The sequence below is a fragment of the Poecilia reticulata genome, chromosome 7, assembly GCF_904066995.2.
Source record: "Poecilia reticulata chromosome 7, P_reticulata-male-v2, whole genome shotgun sequence".
Taxonomy (NCBI): domain Eukaryota; kingdom Metazoa; phylum Chordata; class Actinopteri; order Cyprinodontiformes; family Poeciliidae; genus Poecilia; species Poecilia reticulata.
Window position 1 is genome coordinate 10,790,430 of NC_088836.1, and position 17,297 is coordinate 10,807,726.

Sequence of the window (17,297 nt, forward strand, 5' to 3'; positions counted from 1 at the left end):
CAGGATGTGCCTGAAACGTCTGATTTACTCTCAAAATATACTTAATTTTGTTCTCACACCTTTTGCTGTTACTAAATGATGAAGCTGAAAAATAAACATCTGGTCAAGATGTAAAGATGCAGGAAGACGCCAACAAAGCAAAAGCAGAAGCGGCCACTATTTGCGTCACCATCTGAGGAGGTATAATTATTTTTGGCAAAAGCTGTTCTGGAATAATGTTTCACAAAAAAACATATAAATGCCTTGGAAAAGAAACAAAATAATACCTGAAGAATTTGTTGAGTTTTTTTTTTATCTTTGAGTCCTGAAGGCTGTAAAAAGTTATCAAAGTATTTTTATGCACTTGTTTTGTGCCACACCTTATATGGTCTGTTCAGAGGCCTGCTGACTGGCTGATATCTGCCAGATCATAAAAGCTCAGAGTTGCTGTGTTTCCTCTATATTTAATGCTAGTTCATAATTCAAAAGCTTGCTAAAAGATTTACGCAGGCTGTAGCCGGTACCTGTGCATCCAAAAATAAGACGTGTGTCAAATGCGGGAGCATACTTTAATACAGTAAAGTACTACTCTACTTTATATCAGAGTGTATATAAAGTACTTCTCCTGGTCTGGCTCCATATAAGCCCGTAAAAAAACGAATAATGTCTGCCAAATTGCTTTACAGTTTATTTATACAGCAAAATATTAGGATTAGCTTAAAGTATTCAAAAACAATCTCCTACAGAGACGTTGAAAATCTTTCAAACTTCTGTTGCAGACAGAGAACTGCAGAACATCATTTGTACTGCTAACCTGATGTCCCACCTTCTTCAATATGGATCATAGAAGATCTGAGAGGAACTAGATTCCCTAAATTTGCCAAAAACAAAAAAAAAAAAATCTTATACTTTGAAAATGCAAACATTTCAGCTGAAATAAGCCCGTGATGACATTTGTTGTCGTTGTACCTTAGAGTCTTTCTGCTCTCAACTCCAGACGGCGAGAGAGGACCTCAGGAGATGTGATGTCCAGGATAACCTTTGACCTCTGCTCCTACAGCTTAGCGGGGAGGGGTGTGTTGTCTGCAGTGTCAGCTGTGGGTGTGGGAGCAAAAGAAATAAAGCGGTCTGACAGATCGCGTGCGTGGATGTAAGGGTCCACACACACGTGGACTTCTGCGGCACCGTCTGCACCTGCTGGGTGTTTCAGTCCGACTCCCATCTAAGCATCTGTCAGTCTGAATCCTCTCTATCGATGCAGAACACACACACACACACACGATGATCCTGCTGTCAAATTTACTTGCGTCTAAAATACATATTGGGCACATAAACCCATCACATTAAAACATGACACTGTATCCTAACACTTCAGTTTTGTGCTTTATGAACTTGAAAAGCTTTTAATCACAAAATCCACTTCATCACAGTCAGGAACGTCTAAATCTATAGAGAACAAAGTACAAGTGATTCCTAAAATTTCTGGCAAAATATTATTTAAAAATATAAATGTGGATTATTTTAGTCAGTGCGTTACATCCGTAAAAAAGGCAGCAGGATACCAGAAAGCGACCACTAATATCGATCAAACTTGGCAGTGATGGTCTGAGTCCATAAAGTAAACATTATTATACTGGTACAGTCGTAGGTCCCTAGAGATTTAAAAAAAATGTTCATGCTTGGAATAAAATATTCCTTTATTATACACCATTAACAAACACATTTGGACATTTCTTATGAGAGCAATTTTTGTCATGATCAATGTAGTTTAAAGAGACAATAAAATTCTTAAAATGTAAAACAAAAAAAAACAAAAAAGATGACTTTCACACAGAACGTTTAATGCTGGATTTTTGTTTGTGAGGGTGTAACTAAAAGAAGCTTTTAAAAACATTTACATTATGCAGACATCAAAAAAAGCAAATGGAAAACCATTTTATTATTTAGTATCCCTAGAAACTTGGGTTCATAGTGCTGTACATAAAATATTGGCAAAGAGATTATAAAAAATTGCATGAGGAGCAAAGAAAAATAAAACATGGAAAACACTCTGCTTTGAAATAAGGAAAGTCTTGAAGAAGGAAAAGCAAAATATTATGGTGAAATTTAAATATTGCAAAGCAAGTAAATAGTGGTACTTTTAAACAGATTCAACAAATTTATTCCCTGAGAAGTTTTTGTTTTTTATTCTTTTCTCCTCCTCTTCCTCACTGGATTTCCTGACTGGATCTGTCATCCCGCCCCTCCCCCCCCTCATCTCCTGTACTCATCCCCACAGTCTCCTATGAGCGCCATCAGGTCGGCGGCGCGCCGCGTGACGCCCTCTATGGCTGCGTGATCATCTGCCGTCAGCTGCAGCTCAGTGCTGCAGCTGCGCAGGCTGTCGCCGATGTGCTGCCCCGCCCCGGCGACGCCAAACCGACACCCGACGATGACACCGCCCACGGCTGGGCGGTCCAGCACGTAGCGTGTGGCCACGCTGGCCACTGAGCAGCCGTGCCTCTTGGCCACTGTCTCCAAGGCGACGAGGAGGTCCTGGAAGAGAGTCCATCCGCCCCAGGAGTCAATCATGTTCTTGTACTTGGAGAGGGAGGCAGTGTTGAGCTCCGCCCGCGAGCTGGGCTCCGCCTTCCCCGAATAACGCTCAGAGAGCAGGCCGCCGGCTGAAGAGGGAGGAGGAAATGGAGACAACCGAGTGTGTTGAGTATAATGAGGAGGTGGAGGCAGGTCGACATACGAAGCAGCGACAGAGGACCGACTCCATTTTGGAAAACCACCATTTTACCATTGGCTCTGTTTTTAAATAATTTACATCCTGTAAGTTGTGCCTCACCCAGCGTTCCATACGTGAGGAGCTTTATGTTGTTGGCCACGCAGAACTGCTCCATCCTGGCTGCAGGTCGCTGGTCGATCAGAGAGTACTGAACCTGCAGGCGACAGCAGCAGAGACGTGAACGCAGGAGAGGAAGGAGAAGAAGAAAATATGCAGGCCAGTGTGGTACCTGGTTGCTGGAGATGCAGATGCCTTTCTGAGTGATCTCCTCCAGTCTCTGTGTGTCAAAGTTAGTGAGGGCAAGCTCCCCTAGAAAATAAAGAGGAAACACGATTCGACGTGAGGACATGAAACTTATAAAAAGAGAATATTTACTTTTTGCTAAAAAAAAAAAAAAGCTGAAATTTTACCAATAAAACATAAATTTTTATTTTCAAAATTCTGCTTTTCAGCCAGCTCGGTTAAAAACAACACTTGTGCCATCATTATTAATTTATCATATAGGGAGAATGAGAGCTCTCATACGTATGACTCCCTCCTGCTGCAGGTCAGACAGGTGTCCCAGAGCATCCAGGTATCGCTTGTCTTTGTAGTCCCACCAGTGAAACTGAACACAGTCCAGGGCGTCCACCTGCATGCGGCTCATGGAGCGCTGCAGCGCCTTCTCCACCACCTGCAAACAGAGCAGGACAACTGAATATTTAGCTGTAACAATGTACCAATCAATGTGTAACTACAGTGATTCTGGAGTGTAGTGCAAATGCACTCCACCCTTTGTTTTCAAAGTGTGATAATTCGTATATAATGTGTCGTCTACCTCATAATTACCCAAACTTTATGTTGGTCTGCTATTTAATCCTAATTAAATTACATAAAATATGGTATTGTAATGTGACAAAATGTGAAAAAGTTAAAAAATCATGACTACAGAATGTATATGGGGTTGAAACCTATATGGGTGAGTCTGTACCCCATGTTGATGCTGTGCTTTGGACGGTACATTTTCGAAATTGTAAAATAGGCAGATTACAAAGGTTTTTTAAAAGAGTTACACTGCCCCCTGGTGGATAACACCTGCATCACAGTCCAAAACAACAGACGGCTCACCCTGCGGTCCATCGGTCCTGGTCGGGGGACAAATTTCGTTAGACCCTGCAGAGCTGGAGCTGCACTTCCTGAGGATTTCAACTGGAGATCAGAAGAAGAAACTTAAAATTACAATCGATCTTGTACGTCAATTAATTATAATCCATTTATAACCTTTTAGCTAATCTGATCCTGACAAACTCTTGACATATTTAAAATCATCCCAAAAGAGGAATATAAATGTTGACAAATTTCTTCTGAATAGCTGTAGGCTGATCAATCACATTCACCATGACCATGCTCCAGGTTAGGGGTCACTCATGGTCACTTTACGTTTACGTTGAGCGACTGTTTCTTTGATAGTGAGCAGTTACAAAATTATTAGAGGATCAAATACTTTCTCGCCCGTGTTCAAAAGACAAAGTTTGAAAATCTAACACAGATCTTCCACAGAAATTCCCACCATAAATCCATATTTTAGTAATGCTAACTGCAGGCTGTAGCAGGAAAACGTTTCTGGGAATACACACATCGAAGGGAAACGGCTTCATTCTGCAGGATCAGGACTTATCTTTATGCTAAAAAGTGGACCAAAGCAAAAGTAGGAGCCTTTTACACTTCCATTTAGTAACTCTTTGATTAATTAAAACGTTTAAAACCTGCATAAACATCTCAGTTAGGGGTCTGTACATTTTACTTATATGATGAGATTACTCTATACATATTTATGTATTAAAGGGAAAAAACTGGTGAAATTATACTGAAGTGATTTGAAGCGTCTGTGTCCACCTGGTTATTGAACAGTCCATAAATCTCTTCAGCCGGCCCATAAATGTCTGCCATGTCGAACGTGGTCAGTCCAGCGTCCACATAGGCCTGCATGGCCTCAACTGGAGGAGGGAGGGCAGAAACAGACAGTTACCATCACAGCCATGTGTCCTTCAGAGATAAGCACAGAGCATGTTGCTGCTCAAATGTGATCAAATTCATCAACAACACCTGAGCATGGCTTTGCTGTCACTTTGAGTCTCAAAAAACACAGTTACTGCTAAAATCGGATTTCAAAATAAGCTTTACCAAACTTTACTAAAGATTTTTGGAGCTCTTTCAAATCAAAGTGTGTCTTAAATCTGTTCTAGCAATTAAAAAACTAACTGGATAATTCATTTTTACTTGAAAGGTGGCCCAGAATTCTTGTTTAATTCTTCTCGAGGTTCATGTTTCACAGGTCAAGAAGAAATTTTTACTTAATTTATGCCATATAAGAATGTGAAAATACGTGTCACCTGAAAGCAAGTCAAACTTTCTCAAAATAATATCTCCATTTTTCTGGCTGCTGAGATCACACAACATCCTTTAAATGCTGTTTACGTTCAAGTATTCAGACATTTTTTGTTCACATAATTTCTGTTTAGTCCAATTATGCCAACAAGAAGATGCATTCATGAAAGAATTTATTGATTTTACTGCCAATGTTTAAGAAATACACAAAATAAAATTTTCTGCCTTTCTGTAACGTTACAACACTAAACACTCCATTTAAATTTCCTTTTAAAAAACGTATAGTCTACATATTTGTTTTAATGTAGATTGCTGGAGATAAATCAAATGACACCAAATACCCTTCTGGCATCTCAGAACTGATCGAAAACCACTCGCCCTTAACGGCACCCTTACTCTCTTTTACCTTAAGACCTGATGTATGTGCGCAGCTAATTTTCATACCGCATTCCTCAACTTCTCAAAAAAAAAATAAAAACAATGTAAGCTGAACATTATTAAATGCTGCGTTTACCTGCTTTGGTTTTGCTCACGGTTCCGTGAGCTCCGGACACCTGCCACATCCCGTTCAGGACTCGGCAGATCTCCAGACCTCCGGCCAACCTCACTTTGGGAACCGAGGAGGACATGCTGTTGTCGGGACAGGTTTTAACTTCTCACCGCGGTAAGAATAAAAACAAGAAACACAATTAAACCGAATTTCCATTGCAGCGACGTTAAATGACTTTAACTGATAGTATATGTTACTTACATTATACGCTCTTGAAGACTTGCTACACCCAGTAAATCTCACTGCTCATGTACGAGAACCTCAATGTTCATTTATATATTACAAAAGACTTTGAGTAAGCGTTACAAAACATACGGCTCTGTTAACCACTAGGTGGCGCCCTTTTGCTGGAAATCTGGCTGCTATCCCCTACTGGACAAAGTTAAACATATCTAAAGCCCTTCAAAACATTAATAAAACAAACATTTTAAAGCATTAAATAACGAGTCAAAGAGCGATAACTTGAGTAAGAAATTATCTTTACTTCACATTTACACAAAATTTATTTCAAATGTCATTCTGCCTTGGTTGCTTTCTTCTTCTTCTTCCTTTTTCTTTTTCTCTTCCTTTTCTTGTTGGATGAATCGTTAATTTCTCCCACTGCAGATGTCAGGATCTCCTCTGCCTCCGAGCCGTCAGAGTTTTCCTCTGTAGCTTCAGGTATTTTTGCATCGGAAGAGGGAGCAGGAGGAACACGCTCGGCCTCACTGTGACAGGAAGAACATCAGATCGTACGATTTTGATACCAAGAAATGAATGCAGCGGCTTATGATCACTCTTGTAACACGTGATAACCACATATGGCTTATTTTGTTTCATCAACACAAATAAATATATAGAGAAACAGATTTGTGATAATTTTCCACTATTCATTTGTGGCTATTACCAGATTAATGAAAGGAAAGTTATGAAGAAAAACACATTTTTCCTCAAAGACTAATTAAAAAAAAACTTTCTTAAAAGCGTTACATAATGCGCAATATTCACCTTAGTGGAACTGCAGATTTCTTCTTTATGCCCCTACCATCACTAACTTTTTCCAGCAGGGCCACAAAAAAGCCATGTGTGAGAGTCCTGGCGGTACTGGCCCGTAAACACTGCGAGAGCGGCTCCAGTCCTCGTTCAGGCCACTGAGCCAGCAGCGGCACCAACCTGGAGAGAAAACACAAAAGCTGTTTTGTAAGATTTAGCCCCAAATCCTATTCGGTTGCACAAAATACCCGATTCTGTGTAGGATGGTATCAGAGTACCAGATCCAGGAATAACTGTATTTGTTTCTGTGCAAGTCTCCTATGTGATTTAAACAGCAGCCTAAGGCTCGTTGTTGCAATCACCCTCTCTAGAGGAAGTTACTGTAAAAAAGAAAAAGTAACCAAATTAATCCCACAATAAACATTATTCGGAATCGGACTTTGGTGTATCCTCTGCTTATGCAAATGCTTAATAACAAATGGAGGCCAATACGGCTGAAACGATTCATTGGAATAATTGAGATGAACTGATTATTGAAATAATCGCTGACTGATCAAGTAATCGTTAACTGGAGTATGCAGACTCTAAAAAAGGCCATATGCTGAAAAAAAACCCATAATCATAACAGTAGTTAAGTCAAAACTGTTTTAAAAATATATACATTTTGCATTTAAGATAGAAAAGAAATATGTTCTACTAAGAACTCCTCGGGTCACGCTTCAGCTTCAAACTCTGTAAAGAAAATCTTTTATTAAAAAACATTTCACGTCCAACTTTTAATCAGTTAATCCAACTCTCTCTTTTAAACCTTGAGGAGTTTTAACAAAGAAGGCACATGAATTAAAGGAAAAATGTCAATTCAAAGTAAGCGATGTTGTGAAAAGAAAAGCCCATTAAAAAGGTGTGGATGGAGACGGCCGCTCGAGAAGAGGGTGAATATACCTGAAGTTGGGGTTCTGCTGCAGACAGGCGGCGACGACTTCCTCGTTCTCCTGGCTGTGGATGGAGCAGGTGGAGTAGACCAGGCGCTTCAGGCGGGGGAACCTGAGGCTGTGATTCAGGCAGCGCAGCTGGAAGGAGGCCAGCGCCGCCAGGCGAGCCTTTTCCTCCTCCTGGTCGGCAGGAGATCCGTCCCGCAGACACACCATACCTGGACACCACAGAGAAACGTTTTGGTTTGCGTCAGTCAAGTTAGGATCTCGCCACATAATCGCTTCTACACAGAGACATCTGGGTACCTGAACCGCTGCAGGATGGATCCAGCAGGATGTACTCGACGTCTTTATACTGTGGATCATCGGGGTCCACCGTCAGGAAGTCCCGATTGGCCAGCTGGTGACAGCTGACCCCCGCTCTGAGCAGCAGAGTGGACATGGTGCTCAACCGCTTCCCGTCCAGGTCAAAGGCAAACAGCCTTCCTCTGTTCTTCATGATGGCTGCCAGGTGGCTGGTTTTGTTGCCGGGGGCAGCACAGGCGTCGATGACCTGGCTGCCCGGCGGGGGGTGGAGCAGATGCGCTGGGAGGCAGCTGGCTTTGTCCTGCAGGATGATGTGACCTGCTTTGTACAGGAAGTGGTCATGGAAGTCTGTGTTAGGGGGGAATGCCAGGACCTCTGGGAGGTGCATGTCCAACACAAACTCCTTATTCTTCAGGGTTAAGTTATCCAGCCTCACAGCCTGACCCAGGTAGGAGAAGCCCTCCCTCTTCAGGTAGTCCACAGCATCCCCCACGGTGGTCTTCAGTGTGTTCACTCGCACATACCTGGGCAGCTGGTCCGCGGGGGACCCAGCAGGGAGGAGGTCTTCGTTCCTGCTGACCTTCCTCCTCACCTTCATGCGGGCCAGCTCCGCCTGCAGGCGGGGCCGGTGCTTCATCATATTGGCCTTCCAGGCGCCGCCGCACTTCAGGCCCTGGCCAATCAGCAGGTCGTACAGCAGCACCTTGGCCATGGGCATCTTCAGCTTGGTGAGCTTCAGCAGCTTGGTGGACTCGATGATCTCCTGCAGGACGGAGGAAAACTTCTGCGTCTCGCAAACCAGCGCGAAGAGCTGCTTGATGTTCGGAAACTTGCTGTCGTAAACCAGAGTCTTCAGGGCGCCCTGCTTCCGCTCGGCTTTCTCAAGGATCTCTGCGGCGGTCGCGTACAGAGCCATGACGGTGGAAGGTCCTCACTTACCAACACGCTGCACCACTTTGAGAACCTTGTAACAAGCTGCTGCTTATTCTTTCTTTTAGAAACCTGTTGACATCGATGGCCTGGTTGTTCCTTCCTCTTTGCTTCTATGCCGCTGATATTAGGAGAAAACTGGTTTATTTTGCTCATGGGCTCGCAGCGAGCTCCTCCATGTTTTCACCACGCGAGGGGAAGGATCCTGACTCCGGAAGTAAAATGTGACGCATTGTTTCTATGCGACGTCACGCCACGCACAGCCAATCACAGATGGCAGATGAAGAAAAGTTGATTTAAAGCTGCAGTGTTAACTTTTGTAAAAAAAAAAAACATACATTTGTTAAAACAGTCACCGTTTTATGACATATAAAACAGATAATCTGTGAAAAAAATAATCTCCTTGAGCTACTAACTAATTTAGACAGACCAATTAACCTAACAGTCATGTTTTTGGACTGTCGGAGGAAACCAGAGTACCCGGAGAAAACCCACACATGCACAGGGAGAACATGCAAACTCCATGCAGAAAGACCCGGCTGGGCTGGGAATCGAACCCTGAACCTTCTTGCTGCAAGGCAACAGCTCTACCAATTGCACCACTGTGCAGCCCCAATTTTTTTCATATTTCTTATTCCAGACTGTCACTGCGGCAACAGTTTAAAACATGTACAAAAATATCTGTTTATAAAAGTTACATGCTGTAGTTTTAAGGGAACTGAAGTTTTTATACAGTAAAAGTAATCAAACAGAAAATTTGGTTTAACATTGCTTTATTTCCTACAAATACATTCTCACACGTTTCCATATAGAGACAAGGTCACTTTGCTGCTTGTTTACTCTAAACGATTAAATGTCATTAAATTTGCTAACACAAGTCAGCTTGAATGACCGCTTGACTTAATATAAAAACTATAAACAATAAAATTCTAACATTTCCCAGACTGATTTACAAAGGCTTGCACACATTTAATACAAACACACTATCTGGATTTTGCAAACAGGCTACATCAACATTTTATAAATGAAGGCAGGGAAGTGTAAGGCCTTGAAAAGCCAAACATGTAAACATGAAAATATGAAACAGTAATGCATATATTTTTTTTTAAAAGTTCTTCCAGGCCCAATACATGTATTTTATTACATCCATCCATGTCTCTTTATTTAATATTGCAACACAGTTACTGCTGTTTGTCTGTCGCATTCAAAAAGAGCAGCAACATGTTTCCCTTTTGTTTTCTAAAGAACAGAAACAATTTCATCTAAACTGAATCTGGTTCTTACGGTGGTTTCTAGTCTGCATATTCTCAGGTTGAAAATCTAAAATCATATTTCTGTCAGCTATAAATGGTGCCACTGAAAAGTATTCTATCTGCACCAAAACTACATACAGACCTGAACAATGAATACTTGCAACAAAAAAATAAACTATTACCATTTCATTGATAATAACTTTACAGTAACTGAACACATCTGCAGAATTCAAGCACATTTGATGTCTGCTTATTGCAATGTGGCAACTTTGGTGGTTTTTGGTGTTAAAACATCTGACCAAGCATCACTTCATCTTTGCTGGTTTAGGAACTCCACTGACCCGACCGGCCGTCCTGACCTTCATAGAGTTCTTGTACAGCAGCAGCCTCTCGGTGGTGTGAGATGGGAGGCGGTTCCTCTTGGCCCTAATGATGCAGGTTGCCAATGGATACAGCCGGTCGAAGCCCCCGGAGGAGGCGGGAGCAGCCAGCAGCTTCTTAGCAATATCCTGCAGCTGGGGGAACTGAGAGGCCGACTTCCAGTACGCAAGACTGGAGCCGCTTTCACACATGGGTTCAGACAAATACAGGTCGAGCTCGGAAATCTTCATAGTCTTTGCTGGAGGCTGCAGGTAGCTGAAGATGGCCTTGCGCTTGAGGTTGTTTTCACCGACTCCATTGCAGTTCTCACTGGAGCTGCCAGCAGATGGCTCTGTTTTAACGTCAGCATGGCTTCCTTCTGCTCCATCTTGCTTCTTCATTGGCCGATTATCAGATTGCTCCTTGGTTTCCGCCACAGGAACAGGTGCTGATGCAGTCTTGTTTTCTAATAATGATGCTAAGATTCTGTGAGCCTCTGACTTTGAAGGAGGAGTTAGGAACCCTGTTTGGGTTTTCGCAGTGTCGTCAAAAAATGGCTGAAACAATGAAGAAGAAGAAGTTGGTGTGAGTTTGCTGTGTTAAAGTTAATACTGGAATACCTTTTAATACATCACACATTCTTACTATAAAGAACTTCATCATCCCAGACCACCAAAAAGCAAATTGTATAACATCTGCTTGGTTGTCTGGACATAACTAGTACCTGTAGCTTCATTCTGGGGTCGAGAACAGTAGCGAGTATAATCTCCTTCTGGTGAATCACAGACTGGAAATATCCATGGAGGCTCGTCCGCAGGGCCTTGCAGAAGTGATTGTAGTTGGTCACTCGGCTTTCCAGCGTCTTATCCAGGCCAATGAGGGAGGGGATGATGAAAGACATGGTCACTCCGTTTCCTTGAAGAACCTGAGTTTGACAAGGATGAGAAGAATGTCAATGCTCTTCATTTGGATTTTACGTTCTAGGCCAACACAAAGTTTACAGCCATACTGCTAAAAATCCAGAGCAACCAATTATGTTCAGCAGTCGCCTGATTGGTAATATTACTAAACAAAAACATTAAGGGCATGGTCAAAATATGTTGAGCACAATTACTGGGTAATTAACTCTTTATTATATTGTTGCTAGAAGAATTGTGCTCAAATTACCAGACATCCACCTGTTTGACTTGATGGATGAGTGAAATTCTGTTTCTCTTTAATGAATTTTTCAGTAATGTATTCATTTATTTTGCGTCTTTGGGAAGGAAACCAGGGTTCCAATCTGACTTAAAGAAAGAGCATTCTCCTCTGGACAAATGCTGGCAGGATTTGCAATAAAAATAAATCGTCAATAATTACCAGATGCTTCTACCTGAGATTCAAAATGTTAGGAAAGGTTTCATGACATTGCTATTGTACAAAGTTATGATGCAAGAGAGAACTTTGCAAAAACAAAAAAGTAAACCATGTTTTCTTTTCCATCACTTCACAAATACCTACTTGTGCAAACAAACAAACAAACAAAAAGATTACCTGCAAAGCCTCCTCAAAAGGCTCTAGGAGACCCAGAATATCAACCACCTGCTCCCTCTTCACCATGATCAGAGGGGGGGCGGTCGAGCTGTTGGTGGACTCTATGCGGGCCTGGGCCAGGATCGTCATGACGATGCTCCACGTTGTCTCATGCACCATACGCCGCAGCGATAACATCATAGAGTTCCAGCGACAGTTGGTGGAGGAAGGACATAGCGACACGTTGCCCTCCTTCAATAAAAGCTGGAAAAATAATGCAAAGTAGCAGATTTGCTTTTGTAAAACAGTTTGAGCTAAAAATAAAAGACTTGCCAAAAATTCAAGCTACCTGTCGTAAAGGTTTGAGTGCTTCGTGGATTGATGGGAACAAAAACACAATCAGACTTTTCTGAACTCTTGACAGCTCTTTCCAGACACTTTAATTGAATATGCAGCTCCTGACTGATGACTACCACTTTCACTGAGGGCTGCTAGTGATTACTTTAGTAATCAATTGTTCTGATTAATCAAATCAAAGAAATTGGCACATTCTATGGATTTTTCATTTAACCACTTGAGCCTTTTTTATATACATTAAAAGATGCAAATACACAAATAAATTTCCTTTTAAAATATAAAAATAAACATTTATTGCCTAAAATGTAATAACATTCTAGCATTTCATTATTGTACTCTTGATCATTTGTAGCAAAGGATGCATGTGCCGCTAAATAAATATTTTTGGGCACCAATGCTCTGAATTGCATTACGAATATTGTCTTTCGACTGCTGTAAAGTTTTCGGGTTATTAGCGTACACTGGTTCCTGCCACTCTGGCAGGAAGGCGGGCTACTTTTTCGTGGGCCACCCTGTACAAGTGTACCACCTGAGGAGTTTTGGGTAGAACATATTTATAGATGGGATTTCTTTTTAACCTAAATGCAAAATAATGTTTTTGTGCAGTTTTGGTGTAATTACCACTCTGATGCTAATTACAGTAAGTGGTCTTTTTAGAGGCCATTTAACAATTATTTGATTACTAAATCAAACTGTTTCCGCTCTGCTTTGAGTGTAATTGTCCAAATATGAATGTACCAGTTAAGCTTTCAGTTGCATTAAATACAGAAAAAAATACATTAAAAAAATGTAATCCATTACATTACTGCTGAAGCTCTCCTACCTCGCTCCAGCAGGCACTGCTCCTGAAGAAAGCAACCACATTGTGGATCTGTGACAGCAGGTTCTCCACCACTCTGGAGTTTTTCAGGGCGTCCCGGATCACGGCCTGCAAAGATCTGACGACGCACGTGTTCCTGGTCCCGATCTGCAGCTTTGAAAACGGGGCCTCTGACTCAGACGTCTTCTCTGACAGAAACGCCAGGATGTCATCGCCATCTGGCTCTCGCCGGTTTGAGGAGCACACAATCTTGTAGTCACAAAACAAATTATTTCCAGCTAGGATCTCTTTGGCTTGGTTGGCAAGGATGTAGCCGATGTGGCGAGGGAAGATGCCGTAGCTCAGCAGAACGCCCTCGAGCTCGCTGGCCACCGCCATGCTGAGGTTTGTGTGGTTGAGGTGGCGGAAGGCGACGACTGGACGACGTATTTGCCAAGAGTCGCTAATGTAGTGGAGTTGGACAACAAGGATAGGATCCTCCGCTTGTTTCGACTGGTCCCCTGCCCACAGGTCACAGGTGACATGAATGGTACTTTCACTGTTTTTGGCTTTGGCGAGGGAAAGCTTGAGGTCCCGGATGAGTTGCGGCTTGATGTTTCTTTCCACGTCCTCGTAGAGCTGAAGGCCGATGATGCGCTGGGAGAGTTTGTTGTATTCAGGGCAGATGGTGCCCATTAACGACCTGAAGCCTGCGCCTTCAACGAAACTACGGACACAAGACAGAAAATGTTTCTTTTCCTCAAAGAAATGTATAAATCTGATTTAATCCAACGTTGTGTCACCAGCAGGTGAACTCACCTGAGTGGCAGCATGTCTTCAGCAATCATCCTCAGTGCCGCCTCGACAAACTTCTTCTGGTTCACCTGCGTGGCTGAAGGAGCGACAGCAGAGCTGGGACTGGAGCTGGAGCTGGAACTGCGGGACAGAGAGGGCCTGGGGGAGGACACGTCTCTTCTTGGAGCTGAAGTGGGCTGAGTTTGAACGGCTGCCTTTGGTTTCACTTTGCCAACATCCGAGTTCTCTGTTCCCGTTTTGATCTGCACACAAGCGACAATAGTAAAACACGTGTATTTTTAACACACAAAACCTTTAAACAGAACTTGTACTTCTACATGACTCTTGAGATAAAGGCGCGTTTGAAATAAAGCTTACCACAAGTTCAGGCGTCACTGGATCAGCATCTATTACGACGTCACATTTGAAGTCCACCTAGGGCGCAACGCACATCACAAATGAAGAATTAAGAAGCTTTTTCACAATCATCACAAACAATATTTTTATCATGAGCCGAAATGAAAACGAATTTGCTGATTTTAAAGTGCTTTACCTCTCCCTCCGTAAAATGCTGAATGTCAATGGAAATGGTTTCAGATACTCCTTTGTAAAAGCCCATCTCAGCTTTGCGTCTGATGGTGCCGTTAAAATGATTCTTGATGGAGTTTTCAGATCTGTTTGTAAATATTTGAAAATATAAATTGGCTTCTGAGCCTGCATTCATAAAAAGCAAACATTAATGCTGACAACTAAATGACAACATCAATGTGAAGCTGCTAACTAGTGTCAACTAACTGACTCACCTTCCAGGGAGCAGCTTGGAGATCTCAGCCCACCGGTTACCCAGAATGCAGTGGGCTTTGTAAATGATGAGGTCTTCTTCTGCAGACCAGATACCCTTAGTAATTAGTGGGTCGAGATGGTTAACCCAGCGTTCACGACACTGTTTCCCCTGCCTGCCGTTTAGATGCTTGGCAATTGTCGTCCAGTTTTTAGTACCGTACTTATCCACCAGCTCCAATATCTGCATGACATGAACAAAAAGAAAGTAGGAGCAAAATTAAATCAGGGCAGGTTTTTTTTTTTTTAAATATCGAATTGTAGATAAAATTACATTCTGTACACAGACTGCAAGGCAAAAACCAAATCTATCACGTTCCAAATTATAGTGATCTGCATTTTTACTGCCCTGTTTCACGATTCTGTTTGAATTTTCCACAAGAAATAAATAATGAAGCCCGACAGAAAGATAACTGTTGTGTTTTTACATTCGACTTCAGTATGAATCTGTCTGCAGTAACTGATAAAGGATTGATAAACAAAACTAAAATGTGTGTTTTAGAAGGTTTTTAAGCATGGGTTAAGAACATGAACGTTATTCAAGTTTTTAGAAAAGAAATCCAATCCATCTTTTTGGTGTGAAAGCTCAAGAACCTCATTAATATTTCCAGTTTGTAACAAATTTCTTGTTCACTATCCCACCTTTTCATCTTCCTCTTTAGACCAAGGTCCCTTCACTAATTCGGGATCCAGATTTTTATTCCAGCGAAGAATGCACTGCAGTTCTGTTCGACCCTGTCAGGAAAAATCCGGAAATATTATGGAGTTTGCAACATGACTAAACCTGGCTGACATTAAGATATTTGTTTTACTCTCTGATTTTGCTTTTAAGTGCACATACTGGTAAAAAACTAGCAATGGTTTTCCAGTCCTTTTTCCCAAAGTTAGTGACAAGGATTTTGAGGTTTTCATCCTGCATATCAGAGAGAACACATTTAAAACCCATCATCTCACAGAGTCGAGAATAAAAGTGACCTTTACACCAACAAGATATTTCTACTTACTTCTTCTTGGGTCCATTTTATCTTACACTCAACGTCATTCTTCTTTTCCACTCTATCCAGACTAGTAACAAAGGACGACTTACTGTCACCCTCTTCTTCCATTCTGCAAACATTTAAAATCAATAAAATAAACATGGTGTCTAAGCTAAAATGTCTTAGAATGAACAATATGCTGTGGGTGAGGAACATGTCATGCTTTATAACGTAAAGCTTTATGAGCTAGCTTGTTGCCAAAGCAAATTGGCAACTTATTTCGGCTAGTATTCGAGCAGCTAGTAATTAGCTAAATAGCAAAGATTCTATTCGGGAAAACGACTTCGAGATAGAAAAGACAACAAATGCAAACAAAGACTACGCTGCATGATTTATCAAATAAAACCTCTGGTGGATAATAATTAAAAACGATAAACACTTACGCTCCAGCTCTGCTGTATTATTCGGCTGGAAAGACTCACGTTGGTAACGACGTTAAGTAGTTAGCTGAGAAACTTGAGCACCCCAAGCGGCGCAAGTCCGTTACTGCAATTAACCTGAGCGCTACTAGTTTTATGAGAGAAAATTGAGCGTTTAGGATAATTTAGTTTAGACTTTTAAGTGTAATTTGCATACATGATTGCAGAGCGCAAGCAGCGTTCTTTCCACGTCTATAAAGACTACAACGGCGTTTAACATACACAGCTTTCTACTGTGACACAAAAGAGCTCCGCCGTTTTCATTGGACGTGCCGTGGTGGGAGAAAACCACAACACTCAAGGTACTGGACAAAACAAGGCAACAATTACTCCAGTTCCCAATGAACAGACGAAAAAGTCATAACAATGTATGTGAAAACGCGGCTACCTAAATATTTAGCTCTAAAATAGCGTATATCAATATAAACTACTGTTTTCACACTTACCCGCGCGACATTCCTCCTGTCTCTTTATGTGGAGCTTGCTGCTACTTTAGCTGTAGTTCAGAGATAGCTTGAAATGTTGAATGCAGATACGGAGCAAACCCTTAGAGAAAATACGGAACAGCCCAACTATGCATGGCAAATGGGAACTGTGCCAGATGAGTGAAACAAGAATTGAGACGCAACCTTAAAAAAGTGAAGATTTACCCGCGAGTGAAAAACGAAGATCTGTTCAAGAGCACTGCTGCTGCACAGCTAACACAGGCACCGGAAACAACCCACGTGACCAACAGCTCGAACCCATGCTAGCGGCTAGCTTATGAGGGTGTTCTGAATGTTAGGGATTTCACTGTTAAATAACTTAAAAAAAACAATTTAATAAGGGATAGTTTTAATTAAAAGTGTTCTAAATGTAACATTTAGTCTTTTGTAGTTATAGAGCAACATTTTTACTGAATTTTCTTTCTTTATTTACTACAGGCTTTAATTTCTGTTAAAAGCTACACATCGAACTGCTAAGCTAGCTCACTACACCTGAACTTAGCTTTTTCAGTTAAAAGTGGAGGGACAGAATTAAGTACATAACAAAAGAAAAAAACAAAAACATTATCCAATACATTATAATTAATAATGAATTCCTATACTTTAATTAGTGTTTGTATCTCGCTATAAC

At 41.6% G+C, this 17,297-nt stretch overlaps 3 protein-coding genes across 4 annotated transcripts; all 3 read right to left on the reverse strand.

Annotated features, from left to right (window-relative positions):
• Positions 1 to 1,658: 1,658 nt before the first annotated feature.
• On the reverse strand, positions 1,659 to 6,045 carry LOC103468020 (uncharacterized). The gene is made up of 8 exons (XM_008414845.3): positions 5,871 to 6,045; positions 5,634 to 5,771; positions 4,628 to 4,728; positions 3,860 to 3,940; positions 3,278 to 3,425; positions 2,982 to 3,061; positions 2,813 to 2,906; positions 1,659 to 2,642 (listed from the first exon to the last, which is right to left on the reverse strand). The coding sequence occupies exons 2-8, from the start codon at positions 5,746 to 5,748 to the stop codon at positions 2,233 to 2,235; spliced, it is 1,029 nt and encodes a 342-aa protein (XP_008413067.2). The 5' UTR covers positions 5,749 to 5,771; positions 5,871 to 6,045; the 3' UTR covers positions 1,659 to 2,232.
• An 86-nt stretch (positions 6,046 to 6,131) lies between these two features.
• Positions 6,132 to 9,038, reverse strand: nsun5 (NOP2/Sun RNA methyltransferase 5). The gene is made up of 4 exons (XM_008414848.3): positions 7,880 to 9,038; positions 7,584 to 7,791; positions 6,657 to 6,821; positions 6,132 to 6,376 (listed from the first exon to the last, which is right to left on the reverse strand). Exons 1-4 carry the CDS (start codon positions 8,793 to 8,795, stop codon positions 6,184 to 6,186), a joined length of 1,482 nt encoding a protein of 493 aa, XP_008413070.2. The 5' UTR covers positions 8,796 to 9,038; the 3' UTR covers positions 6,132 to 6,183.
• A 527-nt stretch (positions 9,039 to 9,565) lies between these two features.
• mybl2a (MYB proto-oncogene like 2a) lies at positions 9,566 to 17,087 on the reverse strand. 2 transcript variants are annotated; one of them, XM_008414849.3, is made up of 12 exons: positions 16,628 to 17,087; positions 15,730 to 15,832; positions 15,567 to 15,638; positions 15,368 to 15,460; positions 14,689 to 14,909; positions 14,439 to 14,559; positions 14,264 to 14,320; positions 13,910 to 14,148; positions 13,115 to 13,817; positions 11,956 to 12,198; positions 11,147 to 11,347; positions 9,566 to 10,979 (listed from the first exon to the last, which is right to left on the reverse strand). In XM_008414849.3, exons 1-12 carry the CDS (start codon positions 16,636 to 16,638, stop codon positions 10,368 to 10,370), a joined length of 2,676 nt encoding a protein of 891 aa, XP_008413071.2. In that variant the 5' UTR covers positions 16,639 to 17,087; the 3' UTR covers positions 9,566 to 10,367. The 2 variants fall into 2 exon arrangements, with proteins under 2 accessions (XP_008413071.2, XP_008413072.2); XM_008414850.3 differs by lacking the exon at positions 16,628 to 17,087 and adding an exon at positions 16,146 to 16,598.
• Between the last annotated feature and the right edge of the window lie 210 nt (positions 17,088 to 17,297).